Below are 20,434 nucleotides of genomic sequence, written 5' to 3' on the forward strand. Positions count from 1 at the left end.
AGAAAAACTGGAAGAAAATACAAAATGTGTACAGCGTGATTGTTGTTTGTATTTTTCCAATGTTCAAGTTTTTACTTTACTTTTTTATTTTATTTTTTTTTATAACGAGGTTTTTATTTATTTATTTCCCCCAAAGCCCCAGTAGATAGTTGTATGTCATAGCTGCACATCCTTCTAGTTGCTGTATGTGGGACGCGGCCTCAGCATGGCCGGAGAAGCAGTGCGTCGGTGCGCGCCAGGGATCTGAACCCGGAGCGCGCGCACTTCACCGCTAAGCCACGGGGCCGGCCCTACTTTACTTTTTTAAACCTGTATTATAAAATAAAGCAATGTAAAAATTGTATTTTAAATATCAAATCAACCATATTTGACTCAAAATTACACCTGTTTACAGGGAAGAACTCATTGGCTTACATCATTCTTTTCTCTTCTTCCACAGGATGTGCTGGGTGGTGTCCTGATCACCGTGGTCTTCATTGTCCTCACCTACCCTGCCTGGACCCTTATCGACCGCCTGGACTCTGCCAGCCCCCTCTTCCCTGTGTGTGTCATAGTGGTGCCGTTCTTCTTGTGTTACAATTACCCCGTGTCTGAATACTACAGCCCCTCCAGAGCAGATACCACCACCATTCTGGCCGCCGGGGCAGGGGTGACCATAGGATTCTGGATCAACCATTTCTTCCAGCTCATGTCCAAGCCCACTGAATCTTTCCCTGTTACTCAGAACATCCCACCACTCACCACTGACGTGTTTGTTTTGGGTCTGACCAAATTTACTGTGGGAATTGTGTTGATCCTCCTGGTTCGTCAACTTGTACAAAATCTCTCACTGCAAGTATTATTCTCGTGGTTCAAGGTGGTCACCAGGAACAAGGAGGCCAGGCAGAGACTGGAGATCGAAGTACCTTACAAGTTTGTCACCTACACGTCTGTTGGCATCTGTGCTACAACCTTTGTGCCAATGCTGCACAAGTTTTTGGGATTACTCTGAGCCTCAAATGGTTGGAAATTAGCCCACTGGACATGAGAACCAAGACATAGGAAAGTTGTTGGGTGGGCAAGTCTTGACAACAGAGTTTTCTTTAAAAAAAAAAAAAAAAAATCCTTGGGCCAGCCGGGTGGCATAGCAGTTAAGTGCGCGCACTCTGCTTAGTGGCTGGGGTTTGCGGGTTCAGATCCCAGGCACGGACCGACGCACTGCTTGTCGAGCCAATATAGGGCGTCCCATATAAAGTAGAGGAAGACGGGCACAGATGTTAGCCCAGGGCCAGTCTTCCTCAGCAAAAAGAGGAGGATTGGCAAGGGATATTAATTAGCTCAGGGCTGATCTTCGTCACAAAAAAGTAATAATAAAATCCTTAAGTCACATGTCTGTTTTGCTGCTGTCTGTGATAAATGCTACTGCTGTATGAAAGGAAAAATTATCTCACATGCACCATTCATCTGTAAGGGTCACGCTGCAGTGGAAGCTGGGCTAAAACCCAGAATCAGGTTCCTTAAGGGTTTCCCACCCTGTCTGTTACAGGCGCTTTGGGCCTTGTCATGGGCTGGCAGGAATCGTGGCCTGGTTTAGGAATGGCCACCAGCCCCACTGCGCTGTGGAGCGCCAACAGAGATGGGCAGGATCTGGGAGACTGGAGGTTGGACATTTCTTTTGAATTAAAACCTTGCCCAGCACTGAGTCTTACTCCCAAATTGGAACTTTGGTCAAGGAGAAAGGGTGGCACCATGTAAAACTGCATTCCTTGGACACGATGACTTTGTCATTATGATCAAATTAGACTGTGCCTGCTTGGGTGGTTAAGAGCACTGGAAACCTTACTGTGAGGTGATGAGGGCCGTGGCAAAGCTGTGCGGTCACAGGGAAGAGCTTGCTTTCCTTGTGAGTCCCAGTCTCTGCTGGCGTGTGTGTTGAAACAGCGATCAGCTCCTCCTGGTTGTACATTTTGCAGGGTTCCAGGTACCATTACTACAGTCTTCTGATCCTGAATCCAACCGGCTGCTCCCACCTCACCAGGTAGGTGGGGGTTAGCCTTCATGAAAAGCGGGCACATAGGGGCTGGCCCCGTGGTGTAGTGGTTAAGTTCACGTGCTCCGCTTCGGTGGTCGTGTTTCGCAGCTTCAGATCCCAGGAGCAGACCTACACACTGCTTATCAAGCTGTGCTGTGGCAGGTGTACCACATATAAAACAGAGGAAGATGGGCACAGATGTTAGCTCAGGGCCAATCTTCCTCAGCAAAAAGAGGAGGATTGGCAGCAGATGTTAGCTGGGGGCTAATCTTCCTCACCCAAAAAAAAAAAAAAAAAGCAGGCACATCTGGGCCTCTCTGAGTGTCCCGCTCTCCCCTGCGACAAGGAGGGAACGGGCCTCGTGGACATTTCCTGATCCTGACAAAGCCTCTCTGACATCGCTGTGCCATTTCTCAATTCCTTTCTGGAAATCTGTTTTCTCATCTACTAAACAGAATCAGGGGCTCCCTTTCCGTCTTCCCACTGCTTATCTCTTGGCAATTTTAAGGATAATTAATGCAAGAATAATGTCAGCCTCTCTTGGGAAAACAAGCTAACCAAACACAGCACCCTTTAAACTTTGGGCGTGTCCTCGGCAGACTTAGGAAGGTGATCATTATGCAAACACACGCAAAGCTTCCCTCACAGTGCTCCTCTTCAGTTCTTAAGAATAAGGAACCAAGTGTGAACACTTTTCTTAAAAGTTAGTGTAAATATGTAAACAGAGGATCTTTTGTGGTACAGTGCCTGAACCACAGAAGCCAATGATTTATAATCCTAACGCATCATCACCACACACACACACACTTTGGAAGAAAATTAGCCTGATTGAAAGTTAGGCTGGGCCGGCCTGGTGGTGCAAGTGGTTAAGTGCGCCGGCTCTGCTGAAGCAGCCCAGGGTTCGCCAGTTCGGATCCTGGGCGCGCAATGACGCACCGCCTGGCAAGCCATGCTGTGGCGGCGTCCCATATAAAGTGGAGGAAGATGGGCGTGGATGTTAGCTCAGGGCCGGTCTTCCTCAGCAAAAAAAAAAAGAGGAGGATTGGCAGATGTTAGCTCAGGGCCGATCTTCCTCACACACACACACACAAAAAGGCTGTTACTCTGCATCCGTGTGAACACTGAGAACCCCATTTGTCCTGATTTCGATTCTGTGCCCTGGTCTTCTTGTTGGGACCATCTTTGATATTTGACTTTTTTTGGTATTTGACTGGTATTTGCTCCAGTTTCTTAAGAAGAATAATTTTTAGTAAAACATCCTGTTTTTCCTTCACATTCTTCTCACATTTTGCATAGTTAGAAGGCAGGGATCAAAATGACCTGCCATTCGACTGTATCTACATCAAACTCTGACCAGTATTTGTGGCACCATGATGGCGGGGCGTGAGGAGAGCCCCAGCTTATGGGCACTCCCTCGCTAGGCCCGTCCCTCCAATGCCATGAATTAATTAGGCACTTCCCCATAGCTCGTCCACCAGCTGCCAAACCAGAGATGGCAGCCTGGATAATATTTACACAAAATGATTTTCCTTGATTTTTCTGAATCCAACCGACAAAAGGATCAGCCTTTTCCACTTGTATCATTTGAAAAGAGGGGCTATAATTATTGTCACAGCAGTAGGTGTTGGCAATTCATTCCTGTGTGTGTGTGTACAATTTTTACTGCTGTCCCTTTTAAGTCCCCAAAATAGGAAGTCAATCAGCTATATCAATGTATTTAAAGCTGTATTTACACAATTTGGATTGAGGATGAATATATTAGCTATAGCACGTTAAGGAATGACCCAAGGATTTGTCACGGTTGATCACTTTTTAAAGTATCTTATTACAGCAACGGGAGAATATAAAGTATACATTGGTGAGGCCACGACTGCTCTGTGACCTAGAATCAGGCAGAAGCTGATCGAAAAAATAATTACGTGGTTCACATTCCTGCTTTGCCAGCCCTCGTCATTCATTTCTCCCAAGGCACCTCACTCTATTGAACCCTCACATGGCTCAGTCACACTCGTACACACACCCCTCATGCCCCTTCAAAGAGTACGCCTCCCATCTCCTTTAAGACTTTTGGATTTCTCTCTGGGGAAAGACTGCCCCCTGCTGGTGTAGCCTCAGACTTGGTCCAAAGCCCCTCTTGATCAGGAGTCTTGGAGATGAGGTATTTAAACGTCAAGCTCACCATGATGGATCCAACATAAGCTTAGGACCTGTGGTCTAGCCAACCCTGCATGTGGAAACCGTGACACCAAAGCCCTCAGGATGATTGGCCCCCTCCAGAAGCCAGGTAGAACGACACACCCTTTTCCTGACCGTCCTCATCCTGCCCCCAGCCCACCACCACTCTGGGCCAGGGCATCCATCCTGTAACCATCATTCCAAACAGCTGTCATTTCATGCCAGTTCTGCTCAGACCTGCACCGTAACAGAATATGCAGAAGAGACCCTGAACTAAAACCCTTCAATGGCGGTGGCCAAAACCACTCCACAACATGCCTGATGGTTGCACATGGAGTTTTCTCACCCAAATAGGCAACTCATGCTTCCCCAGTGTAATCAAAGCATGTGGTGTTTCCGGGCCATATGCTCCAGGTTTCTATTTTGGGAACTTTCAGCTGTCTTGCTTATGTACTGTATGTAAATGTATTCTTTTTAAAACAAAATCATTTTTGTTTGATTCTGACTTCCTATTAAATGCTTTAAAAGCCAGTGTTCTATTTCTTTGGATTTTTTTTCCCTGGACCTTTCTCTAAGGGTTCATTGGATCTGAGTTGAAAAGAGGCAGCAAAATAAATGGCCGGCTGTGTCATTCTCTGTCACTGTCATAATTCAACCACGTGCAAATGTTGGTGAGTGTCCCTACAGCCACAGGTGTGATTGACAGGAAGGAAGAGGTATGTATGATTGCATGCTTCAATAACCTCCTTCAACTCGATACAAAAGAGCATCCTTTTACCATATCCAGAGACAAATGTTACTGTGTGTTGAAAGGTAAGTTATAGGTATTGCTAGTTAAGATAACTAAAAGATTTTCCACAGATGAGTACACTGTGCTGAACCAAATGAACACGACCCTATTTCACGTTCACATCATGGCAATGATATGTTCTGCCTTTAAGTGTCCCAAATTTGCTATTTGAAATGATACAGAAAGCTGACACTCTTATTTGCAAAGCCAAGGATTTACTAGCCAATATGCTGGGCACCATGGGCGTGGGAAGCTGGATGAGACCCAGTCTGCCCTGGGGAGTTCTCTTGGGAGAGAGGAGACATGGGCTCAGAGAATTACAGTTCAAGACCCAAAGGGTTAAGGCTGTAGAGAGAAGGTAACCCCGCCATAGGAATTGAGAGAAGTGGGTGTTCATCCCAGCTTGGGGGCTGCAGTGACTCAAGGAAAGCCCATGGAGAAGTCGCGCATGAGCCAGGCTTAAAGAACGGATGGATGTGGTTGGGAAGTAGGTACGAGATGATACTCCATGGCGAGGGCACAGTTGCCAGAGATGCTTCTTCAAACACCTCCAGCTCTTACAAGGAGAATCCAGATCAAACTCACGTAGGAATGAGTTTGGAATAATGGTGGCGGGGGTGGAACAAAGGATGAGGAAGGGACTTTGATGTTGCAGAACCAAATCACAGGAACGGCAAAGAAGTGTGAGAAGCCCCTTAACTTCATTTCCTTGTGTCCATGTGGGACCATTCCAGAGGAGGCGACATCTAGAGGTGATTGATTTCATAGTCTCTTGTCATCATTCCTCGTTCCGATATTTAGCAGTCCGCAGTGGGCGCCTTCCCCTTCTGCCGTCCCTGAATTCGCATACACAGCTCCATTCCCATGTCCTCCTGTTCAGCTCTCAGCAGAGGTAACAGCAGCTAGGGACTCAGTCTGTGTCCTTGGTGCCCTCCTTCCCTCCCCCTTTGCTCAGTTCCCCAAACTGGTCCGTGAAACTTCATTTTAAAAATATTTTAGGGGCCGGCCCAGTGGTTAAGCGCGCGCGCTCCGCTACTGGCAGCCCGGGTTCGGATCCCGGGTGCGCACCGACACACCGCTTCTCCGGCCATGCTGAGGCCGCGTCCCACATACAGCAACTAGAAGGATGTGCAACTATGACATACAACTATCTACTGGGGCTTTGGGGAAGAAAAAAAAAAAGGAGGAGGATTGGCAATAGATATTAGCTCAGAGCTGGTCTTCCTCAGCAAAAAGAGGAGGATTAGCATGGATGTTAGTTCAGGGCTGATCACCCTCACAAAAAATAAATAAAAAAATAAAAACAATATTTTACCATACTCCTGTCTCTCTGGGAGACCTGTAAATACTCTACGTCTCTCTCTAGTGATTATGAATGAAGCCCTGGTTCTCTAGTAAGAGGCTAACCAGGACCAAGTGGAACAGGGGTGAAAATGTATCTCGTTTTAGAGAACAGATGTTTTCCTAAAAGCTGCCTGTGTTTTGATTTTCTAAACTTGAATTTTAAGTGCACCGAGGGGTTTACTGTTTAAAAATCATGGCAATTCTTCATTACTGTAGACGTAAGGTCTATAATGGATTACATTGGATACACCAGGCATCCACTGTTTTCTTAAAGTGGGGCACACCTGTAGGACAGACTTGGCTATTTACGGGATGCATATTAAGAAGAATAAGAATTGAATGTGGACCATGAATAGAACGTTAAATTCGTAAAACTGTAGCCACATGAGACGAGGGAGCTACACAAAGCCAAAGATCCTTTTTGCTTTTCCACGCCTGTCTGTATGGCATGTAAAAACAAACAAGAAAAGCCAGGATGTGGCTAGGAGTTCCGGCGGTAAGCTGCCTTTAGCGCACACACTCCGCACAGCTGCTGGCCTCTCCGTTTCTGGCTGTGACGTCAGGGTCCCCTTGGTTGGAGCACAAGCCAGATTCTTTCCCCAGGGAGGTGTTCAAAGACCGTCAGTGCCTCTTTAACAGACACAAAGCTAGCCTCAAAGCGTTGGGGGTGGGGCGGGGTGACAGTTCATGCCATCTACCTGCATCTGTAGCCTAAATAGGAGCGAGGCCTCCTGGCCTTCTGGTCTGCAGTGTCTCTCAGTCTCATGGGAACCAGACGGGTGGCACTGTGAGAGGGGCAAATTATGAACAGGGCATGCTAACCCCAGACCATTTTAGCCATCTTAATTAGGTACTGATAAAAATATTTGGCTGGAAAGCTGTTTTTGTTGTGGGGGAAAAAAGCCACAGCTTAATGTGAATTTTTCATGAGTCAGTCAATTCTGCTGCTATTAAATAGGTATTAGTATTATTTTTAGCAATGTATTCCTTTCTCTTTTATCTCAGACATCATAGTCTTCATCTCTAGAAATTCAAAATATACACCTTCCATATGTCTAAGTTACTTATCCAGTCTTTCCTCTGGCTCCTTGAACATATGGAAGACAGTTATAATAGTGTCCCTGTCTATTCATTTTATCATCTGTGTCATTTTGGGGTCAGTTTTGCTTCCTTTTTTCCTCCCTCATTATGGGTTGTATTTCCCAGCTGCTTTGCTTACCTGGTAAATTTTGATTGGATGTCAGATACTGTGAATTTGACATTGTTGGGTGCTGGATATTTCTGTATTACTATAAATATTCTTAAGCTTTGTTCTGGGATGCAGTTCATTCCTTGGAAATAGTCTGATTCTTCAGGTCTTGTTTTCAAGCTTTATTAGGTGGAATCAGAGTAACGGTTAGTCTAGAGTTGGTCTTCCCCATGACTGAGGCAAAATCCGTCCGAGAACTCTTCCCATCGCCTGGTGACTTAGGAGGTTTTCTAGCTCTGGCCTGCCCTGTGCGAGCTCCTGGGATTTTTCCTTCGATTCTTTGTGCATGGTTACAGGTAGTCTCCCCTGTAACAGCTGAAGACTAGGTGAGCACATCTGTGCGGCTCTTTCATCTTCCTGCCGACTCTGACTGCCTTGGTCTCTGTGGACTCCCCACCTACATCTGCTCCACTCCTGCAGACCTGCGCACTCTGCCTGGGTCCCCAGCCCTGCCCCACAGCCTGCAACCTCTCCAGGCAGTAAGCTGGGCAGCCCTAGGGCTCGTGTTGTCTGTTTTCTGTCTCTCAGCGATCGCTGGCCTTCATTGCCTGATGTCCAATGTCTTGAAAACCATTGTTTGACATAGTTCCTCTGGATTTGTAGTGGAATATGCAAAGTAGGAAAATAAATGTTCCTTGGGAAGAAAGAAGTAAAGAAAGCTCGTATGGACCAGCTAGAAAGGAGGATGCTGAAGTATCTCAGAGATCAGAGAGGAAGTTCTTCAGAGGTTGGCTGATCCCTGATCGTTTTCACTGTGCCCCGGTCCAGGCCTCCACCTAACAGGTGTGTCCAGTGTTCTCCACAAGTTATCTCACCTGCAAGCTCTCCCTCCTCCCTACAGGTCTCCCTCCTCCCTACAGGTCTGCTTATGGGGCGCCCTTCTGTCTGGCTTCTCCTGCTTCATCCGCCTCGGGTCACCCCCAGTGCTCCTTGTTTAAATGTCCTGCCCAACACTCCAGCTACGAAATCTCCAATTAAGCCCATCCATCTCTGATGGGCCTTTGACCCTGTGTGGCCAGCACCAAGGTGGATGTTTGCACAGCTCTCCATCCTTTACAGCCGGGGCCTCGTGGCCCTCAGTGGGTGCTTATTTTAGGGCTGGCACATTTTCATTCCTCATGACAAAAAGTTGTGACTTGAGGAAACTTCTTCTGCTGCCAGGTTTGATATCAAACAGGTGCGTTTCCTCAGCCTCTTCACTTCTCTGTGTTAAACAGAGGACCTATTTACTTCATATGTCTGACACACCCTGTAATTCGAATGCTATAGCGGTTGCCTCTTGCAAGTGCCTCAGACCAGGGTGCTTTGTCATAGCGTTTCCTAATGCAGAGTCATGTCCTGTTCCTGATTTCCTTAAATAGAGAGGATCAAGGCCAAACCTTATGGATGAGGAGTGAAGAACTTGAGTGTAGGCCTTGAGCGTATTCTCACCACACCGCGTTGCTCCCATGGGGAGGAAAAATCTACAGGCCTTGAGCCAAACATAATTCAATTAAACCCTTTGCTGGAGATATCTGTTCAACCCACCGTCTAGCTGCAGTGTTTCCAGTTATCCTTTCTGTTTACCAGAAAGTCTGAGGAGAGTGGAATACTGGAAAGAAGGCAGGTGGTAGTGGAGACGACAGTCGCTCTGGGTCTGCTTTGCCCTTCCTGTTGCCCAGCCGGTTTGCCAAGCCTTGGCTGTTGGCTCCTCTACCTTTGTTCAAGGAGGCCGATTTCCCTGCACCGACATTGGTCAGGCCTTAGGGAGCTGCGCAGAGATCGTCCCAGAGGTCTATGCTGTCTTGAATTTTATCGTGTGTGTCAGCTCCTACCTTTTTTTCCTGTAATATATGTAAATTTATTCAAGCTCCTTATAACATAGAAGCCACAACTTGGAAGAGACTGGATGTGTCAAACGCTTTCCTCATTTAGAGGGCGGCATATTTTGCTGAAGGCAGTTGTATTCCTTTAAGGCCACTGTCTGCTTTTGGATAAAATGGACAAAAGAGCCAATACCCATCCATTGGGGTCAGTGATGTTTATACAGAGCACCATGCACAAACAGAGGCTAAGATCGAGACGCGAGATCGTGAGCAATGCTCTTTTACCAACCCGATGAACCCGTCACCGCTGAGGGCAGGAGCAGCAGTTAGGCTGGCTGCTTCCTCGTTAGGTTACCCCTGTTTAAAAGGTGAGAATGGTCATTTAACATCCCCTCATCTAGGAATCTAACCTGCGGCGATAATATACTGCTCAAGTACAAAAGTCACATCTAAGAAATATCTAAGTAACCCCATGCATCTCTGACCGTGTCTATTAAACACCAAATGTGGAAGTTGATTCAGTCTTGCAGCCATTGTCTGTTTTTTCGTGGTCCCTAAGCCAGTGCTATTATAGGGGGAGGCACATTGAAGCCCACTGGAGCACTGTTTGTAATTGCAGAGTTGCAAACAACAGAATGTTCATAAATAGAGGAATAATTAAACAAATTACGGATGTCCATACACTAGAATATGGCATCATTTAAAAGAACGAAGTAGGTCTATAGGTACTGAACTGGAAAAACAGGACATATTAAGTGAAATGTCATGGGACATACTATGTAAAACAAAGGCAACACGTTTCGCAAACCAGTAAGAGTATGATCCAACAACTGTGAGCATGTGTGTGGCTGACTGTCCTGAGGAAAATGCCAGAAACAACACAAGCTGAGTTGTTAAAACAGTTGTAGTTACTTTAGGGGATGGTGGGAGGAAGGGTAGGTTAGCTTGGGAAAGCTTTACTATGTACTATTTTTTAAAGTAGTGGAGTTAAGATTTTTAACGTCATGTTTTTCAGTAATTTTTATATTTAAAAAAACTCATAAAAACCTCAACATTTTAGATAAGTAGGTAAATGACACAAAATTGAGTGATCCCTGGACTCCAAGTCACTCTTATTAGGTGTCTCACACCCACTTATCAGCCATGTGACTTTGGCCATGTCATTAATCTCTGAAGGTTGACTGCTCTCGTCTTATAAATCAAGAATTCCTATTCTACCTCCTACGATTATTACACCCAAAACTTAAAATGTCGAAACAAGATCACATGTGAAAATACTTTAAACTGAAGAGCAATGCAGGAATGTCAGGCTGTCGTAGAAGTTATCAGTGGGCTAGAACAAGAACCAAGTATATCTGATTTCCCCGTTAGTGCTAGGGCTCCCAGTGTTACTAAGGAGGTGTGTGTCTCCTCCAATAAAGGCGATTGGCAGTCCCCACAGACTGCCCTGGCTCCAGTTCAAATGCCTCACCCTGGACAAGTGTAAGAGGATCTGGCTGTGGACCTTGACTCGTGAGCCGAAGGTTCGTTTCTTCTAGTGTACCCGATATTGTTTTCCTTCCTACTGTTTCCTGCTTCAGAGAGCAGAAACATCCACATGATGGATGGACTTGATCTTTCCTTTCATGCTGGGATATACAATTAGGTATCAGTGGGTTTTTCATTACAAGTAGTTTCTGACCATCCAAAAAACATCCAAGTGGTTGGCTGCTAACGGAACAAATGGCTCCACCCACTTCAGCAACGGCTATCATACCAAACCATGAGCTTAGCAATAATGAACCTGAAACTAGGGGAGAATAGCTCATTAATGGTAGTGGACCAGTAAGCCATCTCGAGCACACATGCCAACTCTAAAATTTACGCTTTTGGGGCCGGCCCGTGGCTTAGCGGCTAAGTGCGCGCGCTCCGCTGCTGGCGGCCCAGGTTTGGATCCCGGGCGCGCACCGACGCACCGCTTCTCCGGCCATGCTGCGGCCGCGTCCCACATACAGCAACTAGAAGGATGTGCAGCTATGACATACAACTATCTACTGGGGCTTTGGTGAGAAAAGAGGGAAAAAAAAAAGAAGGATTGGCAATACACATTAGCTCAGGGCCGGTCTTCCTCAGCAAAAAGAGGATTGGCATGGATGTTAGCTCAGGACTGATCTTCCTCACAGAAATATAAATAAAATGTACGCTTTTACCCCATGCATGCATCTACTGGTGTTGCATACAATTATTAAATTACTATATGTTGCATTAGTTTTTTTCTCCCAGCTTTACTGAGGTATAACCTACATCTTAACTACCACCTCAATTTAGGTATAGAACATTTCCATCACCCCAAGGACTTTCCTCTTAACCCTTTGCAGTCAATTCCTTCCACAAGCTCCAGCCAAGCCGTCTTTGACTTTCCTAGAATTTCATATAAAGGAATCACACGTAGTCTTTCGTGTCTGGTTTCCTTCACTTAGCATATAATGCTTTGAGATTCATGATTTCAATATCAGTTCATTCCTTTTTATTGCCGAGAAGTATTCCACCATATGCAGATACTATAATTTGTCCATCCACTCATCTGTCGTAGCTACCATGAGGAACACTGCTGTGAACATTGCATAAAAATCTTTGTATGGCCATACGGGTAAACCTGGGAGCATAATGGCTAGATGGTAGATGTACGTTTCATATTTTAAGAAACTGCCAAACTATTTCCCAAAGTGGCTAATTTTACATTCCCACCAGTAGTGCACACAAGTTCCAGGTGCTCTAGTCTCACCAACACTTGGTATACTCTTCTCAATTTTAGCCATTTTGATTTGTATTGTGATTTTATTTGCATTTCCCTGATGACTAATGATGTTGAGCATCTTTTCATGTGCTTATTTATCTTCTTTGGGGAAATACCTGTTCAAATCTTTTGTCCATTTTTTAAAAAGTGGGTTGTCTTCTTAAGTTGTAAGAAATCTTGATGTATGCTGGATACAAACCTTTTGACATGCATTATTTTTTATGAGAATATCTCGCTTTATTTTTTAAATGTCATAAGGATCTGTCTACAACAGAACTGGGAAGGACTAGATGGAGGTTATATGGTCACAAATCTTGCAAAGTTGGACACTGCTGCCCTGATTCAAGGTAGTAATATGGTTGGGTTTTTCTTAGTAGTAGGCTCAGCAAAAGTCCCATAAACATACCTGTTTCACTATCTTTTTTAGCCATTTCTACTGGGACTTAAAGTTGTACATTTTATAGTGTTTCATTTCATCTCAATAGTAATTGAGAACTTTTCTCAAACATTAGACCCAGCCTTTTCAATAGATGGTACCTACTGGAGGAGTCTAGATCAAAGTATGAAAGTAAAGTAGAAGGTAAGACGTGATTACAAGAAGCTTAGCTTCAGAGGAGAGATCTAACACCTCCTGTAAAATAAGACAGACACTAGTAGCTCAACTAAGTATTTAAAACCATGGTTTTATAATATTGATTACAGTAAAATGCATGGCCTAGGGGAAAAATAAGTTTTCATTGTTTACTAATGTTCATATCACCCTGATAACGTCCACTTTAACTTTTCTAGCAGAACAGATCTATGTTTCATGTACTGTCTCAGAGAATCACAGAGTAAAAAAATACCTATGCATCCTCAGATATTTTGAATTCTTGTGTTGCAGATTTTTCTTTCACTTTAAAATAACTTTCAAGGCTATAACTACTAGACCATCACTGATTCTTAAAGGTTTTCTAAAAATACTGTTCTTTTATTGTTTCCCAATGATGAACACGTCAAATGTAGAAAATAAAAACCAAAGACCCTTAGCTATTTCGCACTTGTGCGCCGTGTGCTCTAATCAGCTATCTTGTTGCATAAACAAGGCGGAGAATGGGGTCCTGCTATGCAGGAGTCCTCAGCGGCGGGTGACGCTCTGATGTCTGAGGAGCATTTCGGATTTCCAGAAGGGACCCTGCACTCTGCTGGTGCATTCTCTGGCTCTCCACTGGGCTTTTACTGACAACGATGCTTCATATCAACACCACACTCATGTGGCATACAGGCCGGCCTAATGAAGGGAAAGGGCGGTATCTACCCACGGAGCCACACAGTGTTTCTCCTTTATTAAACATTAAAGCACAAATGCATGTTCCCTGTGGGGGGCAACTAAAGGACACGGGGGAGGAGAAGGGGACACCGGGTAGCCACATGGCAGAGCCCCCTCTTCACAGAAAGGGCTCGATGTTGATCTCCAGGGAGGAGCAGGGCATGGTCAGCTCAAATTTGGTGATAACATCAGGATGAAGGACCCCAAGCTTCCCGACGCTCTGACCCCTGGCAAAGACCTCAGCACATCGCCCGGGGAAGAAAGCAGGCCCTGAAAACCAGAGAGAGAGAAATCAACATTTCTCCTGCAAAAATGTCAACAGACATTTAACACCCAATGCTCACGAGTCTACTTTAGAAATAACTATTCTTCTTTACATCACTGGTTATGAAATGAGAGTGCTTTCTCACACTTTCTAGTCTTAAAAAGGAGGATTTGCTATTACACCAAGAAACTCGCGCAAGGAAAAGGTTAGGGGCAAAATATTAAAATAAGGGCCTGTGTTTCTTATCACAGGGGTCCAGGCAGGAAGGATGACGAAACGGAGGCTGAAGGAGCACAGTCATGAGAGGTCTTAGGAGAACTGGTCCTAAAAAGGACAAAGGAAGAAAGTGAAATGTAAAACTGATGACCTTGCGTGGGAAGAACCTGTTTTGAAACAGGTTTTTCCATAGTCGTAACTTGCTGGATGAAAAGTCTGCACTGAATTCATTTACTGTTCAAAATATCACTCTTTGCTACCTTATTACATAGGGACACAAGCTGCTCTGTCATCGGCAGGCTTAGGCCTCGTCACCAGATCACAACCCACGTTCCTGTCGGAGAAGGAGCTTTCCAAGCAGTCGTGGAGCATCTGCTGTGAAACCACAGCAAAGGCCAGCCCCACACCAGTCCGGGTTGATCCCTGATTTACTCCAAGACAGGCCGAGTTCTCTCTTCCTTTGCGTGCCAACGCACGGGCAGGCTTACCAAACCAGCAACAGGTCTTGAGGTTCAAACAGCTAAAAACAACCAAGCAACCAACCCAGAGGTGCATCCGTGTTCAATGAATTACCTGTGCCACAGGAGTTTATCCACACTCCCCACTCCCCTGAAGGGAAACAAAGTGCTGACTCATTTCTCTCACCACCAACTTGAAAAAGGATCAGGCCCACAGCTCCCAGCTGATTCAACTGAGACATTTACTGGCACAAACTATAAATACCCAGCAGGGCCGGGCCACAAGCTTACAGCCTGCCATTTCAGAGGGAGTGCATTATTTATGAAAGAGTCAACTGCGGAGTCTCACTAATGGCTCCAAGGTTGGCCTAATGAAGAAATACAGAAGGGGGGTGCGGAGGGGTAGACCTGCTACTGTCAAGTTAGTATCAGCTATACCAGAGAGAACCAGGACAATTACACATATTTCCCAATCAGAACAGAAGGTTGTTTGTGTATAATCCTGAAAAACATTTTTAATTCTCATCCTTAAATAATCCCAAAGCAACCTGGCTGAAATATAACATAGTCTGTTTTTCACATCCCCCCAAACTAAACAATTCTGCTTTACTGCCTATTAAAGCAAGAGTTTCAATAAACTGCATTCGAAGTTCAAAATTATTTGGCTATGTACGCTTGGGAAGAGGGGTGCGGAGAGGCTGAAAATAACACAGAAACCAAACTGAATTGGTAATGTAGAGCTTTAGTGAGATATGAATATCACTAAATCTGATAAAGATGGCTTATTTTAATTCTCTCAAAATGAAAACTTAACTTTAAAGACAACAGCATTTCCCCCGCCAAATAAAAGAAACCGTCAAATGACAAACAAGTTTGTATGAAGTATGGGTGGAAGGCAGTACAGCCCAGAACCAGAATGGGCAGGACTGCTGAGAAGCTCCTGTGCCATCACATCCCCCCAAGCCCTTTTGTTCAGAACCACATCTGAATAGTCTACACTATCTGAAAAAGACACCAGCGTATTTGTAAAGGACACTCAGAAAGGAAGTTTTCAAGACCTTCCCTGATAACCTCGCTACATTTAAGAATCCTCACTGTACCAAAAGCCTTCCTTTTATCTATCTTCACATTCCTATTTCATTGAATTTATTTTAACTGAAGCGTAAAACCAGACTATTTTAGAATCTAAGCCAGATGTGCTAGCTCTGACAATATTAACAAAATAAAGCCTAAGAGATAAGAACTTTGAATTTGTACTTCATAAAGCAACCTTTTGAATCAGCACTTTGTAGCAACATTCAGTTACATTCCTCTTCAGTTAGCAAGCTGTACCTCTCTCCACAAGTTGGCCCAACATTGCTTTACCTCATTAACCAGTTAGGTACTCAGTCAAACAAAAATATTCATATCACTAAATACAATTTTTCCTCCTTCCAAAGAAAAGCAATGAGGACTGAAATTCATAGTATGCATTATGTGAAACATATCCAAGTATGCGAGTATTCTAAATGATAAAAATATCAAAAGCTCTCAGCCCAGTCCATGGACCCGTCCGAGTCACCACAGCATCCTGACCTGCTCCTGGGTCAGAAGGCCTTCACTGCAGAGGAGCTGCTTCCGAATGGAGTGGGTACCAAGGGGTCCTCTGCCCTCTCATCCAATGCTAATCATCCCCTTCCCACCCACATGAAAAAATTAAGCCCAATAACAGGACTGCTGTATAAACTCCACTTTGCTGAATACTGCACACTTTAACCTGTGATGACAATTTTAACTTTTGCCATTTTTCATTTCTAACAAGGTCCGATTATGATATAAACACTGCCTATGATTTTCCTATTGACTCCTCCATTCAGTTAGAGCAAGGCTGACGTTCTCTTCTTCACATACACAAATTGAGAGACACACAAAAGGGGCCTTCAGGTTTGTAAGGGGTATAGAGAGAACCTAAAAAAATGTACCACTTGACTGATGTTGCATAGGAACTAGAAATACTGAAAGAAAATTTAAAATTACTAAAACACAAGCATTTCCTAGTGCTTTTAAAAAACCTTTATAGTTCAAACCAAACTTTGCAGGCAGAAGTGAATCGCTTCAAAGAATGGCAGACAAGAGAGAATTGCCTCACTACCAAAACAAAGGGAACGCACCCACTAAGGCAGCAATTAGGCCTGAGTTCAAAGACGAGAGCATCCCCCCGTCAGCAGGAGGGGAGGTGAGCTCAGTAGATCAATGCAATCATAATGCTCCAGCCAGGACTGATGCAACTTAGATCTTTCCAGAAGTTAAAATCACAGCTGAGTCGAACCCAAATATAAGTCTAGGCTTGTGAAAAATCAGACCTGGATGGTAGTCAAAGGCGACTCTGATATCAACAACAAAAAATAAGAAGATATTTCTGGAGGAAGAGCAGCCTGCTGTGTCTAGAGACACGAAGTGGCCAATTCAAGGAAAATCATGTTGCCTTGTGAACGGGAATTCTAAAGTTTAAATTCTACACAATACATTCGCTCACTCTCAGCTTTGCTGGTATTCATCATGGTAAAACAGCTTCCAACCTAAAACAGATTTGGGGAAAATAGTGTTCTCTGTTGAAATACATGTAGAAGCCCAGACAAAAGAAACATCAGTTAAGCACAAATAAGAATTTAATTTCCAAAACTTAGTGGGGTGTAAGTCAGTCCCTTAATTAAAGCTTTTGTAGCATCTTCTCAAGGTCTGTAATTGTCCCTCTGCTCAAACGGCAGGACCACTTTGAGGACCTTGGGGGTAATTCCTGGGCCAGTAATCCAGCAGAGCGCCCAGTCTTTAGCACATTTTCTGGCTAATTGACCTTCAAAGAGTTTGTGAGCTCCCTCTCTCGCTCGTTGCCAAACACCTTTCACAGTTTCTTTTTGCCCCCGTCTTTCTTTTAGAGTAATATTATAGGCCCAAAGTTTGGATAAGCTTTAACACAGTCATTCCTATAATTTTATGACGCATCAGAAGTAGAAGCTTAAGGCCATAACTGAGCAGACCCCTCATCTGAAAGCACCACAATCTTATCAAGCATGAGGCTCTTAATTCCTTAATCTTAAACCCCCTGCCATTGGTTATATTCAGCTAATTCATTTGGCACTTTATTCCCATCTCTAAAAATCATCTACTCATACACTTTTACTTTTCCCTTTCTTCACATTACTAACATATGCTTTGGGGTTCAAACCCAGATATTATAACTGTTTACAATCTGGTACTTTACCACCCAAATTTTCTACAATAAAAAGGTAAGAACAAGATAAAAAGGAGGGTGGGAAACACTGGAAAAGGAATGTCCGTATATTACATACATCACAGCAAACAACAGAAACTACCATCAGGAGCTTAAACACAACCAGACATATGTAGTCTCCAAATTCAGAGACAAAACACAAAATGCAGAATTATATAGATACAGTAAGCCATTAGGACCAACTGAGTGTATTTTAAATCTGTTCTAAATGACTGATTACGTAATATGGGATAGAGGGCAGGAATAACCAGTCAACAGGTTGACTCTAGAGCTGGCACCTACCCAAACCCTACCCTTTCCTCCCTCTACGTGCTTGATTCTAAATACAACTAGATATATATTCCATGGTCCAACAGCCCATCCTAGGAAATGACACAAAAGACAAAAAAAAAAAAAAAAAAAAAAAATCCCCAGTGTTCCATTCTGGAGTGAAACTGACAGAGTGGATGACAAGGCAAAGAGTGGAATGGGGCTTGAAATCATAATTTTCTAGGTAGAACTTTCTCCTGGTTTCCCACCAGTTTTCTGAGAATGTAGTAACCATAACTAACTCTGCTGCCAGCACATCAACCTCACTTTCCTTTTCTGAATAATGTTAATTTAAAGGAAGAGAAAAGACAAAATATAGGGCCTATTTTAAAAAACTGAACATACACTTATATGTGTGAGCATGGTATCATTCTTAAGGGTAATCGTTCTCCGAGTTTTAGAAGCAGGAGTTTTTTGAATGCACCAATGGATTATACAAAGAGGGGAGGATCTGAGGGCGGAAAACGCACAATGTAGGTAAGATATTAACTTCTAAAAAGAAAGAAAAAGGTTTAGGAATATGAGGAGGAAAAGTCGGCATAACTACTGAGATATAAACACACACACATTTTCAGATCGTAGTAAACTCCAGGTTGGGAGAAAAACATCTCTGCAAAGATCATTTAATTTGTAAGTGGAGACTGAATAATTTCCAACTTGTAATATAAAACACCCATTTTCCCCCAGATGTACACAATCCTTCCCCTTACATCTGAAGTGGAATATTTATGGCACCTAAAGGCTTTAAAGAGAGAGGACCTAATCCCTTGAGTTTAATGGCTATCTTTCATCCCTTTCTGAAGATCAAAAGAAAGAAAACCCCCTTTACACAACTTTACGGTGCTAATCCCAACACACCTGCAGACATCGTTAACTCTTACTGCAAAGGCAACTGGCCGTAAGAGGTAACTGGTGCCTACTCAACCCCACAGCCTGCAACCCAGAGAGGGAGCCTGAGCCCACAGCAACGTTTGATTATGACAGGGCCTCACAAAATCCACACTGCAAAGAAGGACGGGATCCTACAGGACTGTACTTCTTAGAAGTAACAGCAAAGCCCAGACTATCTCGTCTTCTAACTAATGGATAAATGTCTTCAATAAAGAACCTTTTCTAATAAATCACCACAATCGCCTTATGACTAAATATTTAGAATCCTAACTCCAAAATTTCCCAGTTCTTTGTATAGAGAAATTTGTAATTTATTTCCATGGCTATCACTTTTTAACATTTCTTAAGATCTATTTTAAAGTCTAATCTTAACTAAGTGTTTCTCATACACACATACCTACATTTCAAAACCTAAAGGTGGTCAGGAAGGATAGAAGAACTCAAATGTGATCCATCTAACTGCAGTTTTAAATCAGGCTCAAATTGTGTAAAACCAGAAAAATTTTAACTCTAGGTTAAAAAGTGCCCTCACTCTCTGTCTACTGGTTTGTTTTGAAAATTCCTATTCTAAAATAATGCCGTCATCCTACATTTGTCTGACACTTAAATCATCTTCCCCCCAATTTTCACATTTCTTAAATATTCATAGAACAGATTTAGAATAACAACTTCAAAAATAAAAGGTATGGATCATCTGGCCTTCCTGGGCCAATAAAATGGTTCTTTCCTAGTATTTCACCTGATAAAAACCTTTAAGGGGGACACTTTATGAGCAACTTATTACTTCCTCCACAATCATACTGAAATAATAATATTAATAATAATAGACTATTGTAGGGCTAATTAAGGAAAGAATGGAAATGTTGAGTAGATGAGATTATTTATCGAATTGTCTATAATTTCACAATTAGTTAACTTATTCAATTGAGACCTTTGGCCAACATGGAGTAAACACAACTTCACACATGTAATTATGACAGATGTGCTTCAGTTTCAAAATTAGATTTCAGGGGGCTGACCCCGTGGCTTAGTGGTTAAGTGCTCGTGCTCCGCTACTGGCGGCCCGGGTTCAGATCCTGGGCGCACACTGACGCACCGCTTCTCCGGCCATGCTGAGGCCGTGTCCCACATACAGCAACTAGAAGGATGTGCAACTATGACATACAACTATCTACCGGGGCTTTGGGGAGGGGGGGGGGAAGGAGGAGGATTGGCAATAGATGTTAGCTCAGAGCTGGTCTTCCTCAGCAAAAAAAAAAGAGGAGGATTAGCACGGATGTTAGCTCATGGCTGATCTTCTTCACAGAAAAAAAAAAAAGAAAGAAAACGAATTAGATTTCAGGGGGCCGGCCCCGTGGCTTAGCAGTTAAGCGCGTGCGCTCCGCTACTGGCGGCCCGGGTTTGGATCTCGGGCGCGCACCGACGCACCGCTTCTCCGGCCATGCTGAGGCCCCGTCCCACATACAGCAACTAGAAGGATGTGCAACTATGACATATAACTATCTACTTGGGCTTTGGGGAGAAAAAGGGAAAAAAAAAAAAGGAGGAGGATTGGCAATAGATGT

General features: G+C 43.8%; 2 protein-coding genes across 2 annotated transcripts in view; one reads left to right on the forward strand and one right to left on the reverse strand.

Annotated features, from left to right (window-relative positions):
• SGPP2 (sphingosine-1-phosphate phosphatase 2) overlaps window positions 1-1,368 on the forward strand; it is a 127,202-nt gene extending 125,834 nt beyond the window's left edge. Inside the window, exon 5 of the mRNA XM_058533091.1 lies at window positions 440-1,368. Within this exon, the coding sequence (XP_058389074.1) occupies window positions 440-991 (552 nt within the window). The 3' untranslated portion in view covers window positions 992-1,368. The remainder of the gene's footprint in view (window positions 1-439) is intronic.
• Window positions 1,369-13,442: 12,074 nt separating this feature from the next.
• The window catches only part of FARSB (phenylalanyl-tRNA synthetase subunit beta), a 66,343-nt gene continuing 59,351 nt past the window's right edge, over window positions 13,443-20,434 (reverse strand). Inside the window, exon 17 of the mRNA XM_058533092.1 lies at window positions 13,443-13,729. Coding sequence (XP_058389075.1) covers window positions 13,578-13,729 — 152 coding nt within the window. The 3' untranslated portion in view covers window positions 13,443-13,577. The remainder of the gene's footprint in view (window positions 13,730-20,434) is intronic.

Source organism: Diceros bicornis, chromosome 37, assembly GCF_020826845.1.
Source record: "Diceros bicornis minor isolate mBicDic1 chromosome 37, mDicBic1.mat.cur, whole genome shotgun sequence".
Classification (NCBI taxonomy): domain Eukaryota; kingdom Metazoa; phylum Chordata; class Mammalia; order Perissodactyla; family Rhinocerotidae; genus Diceros; species Diceros bicornis.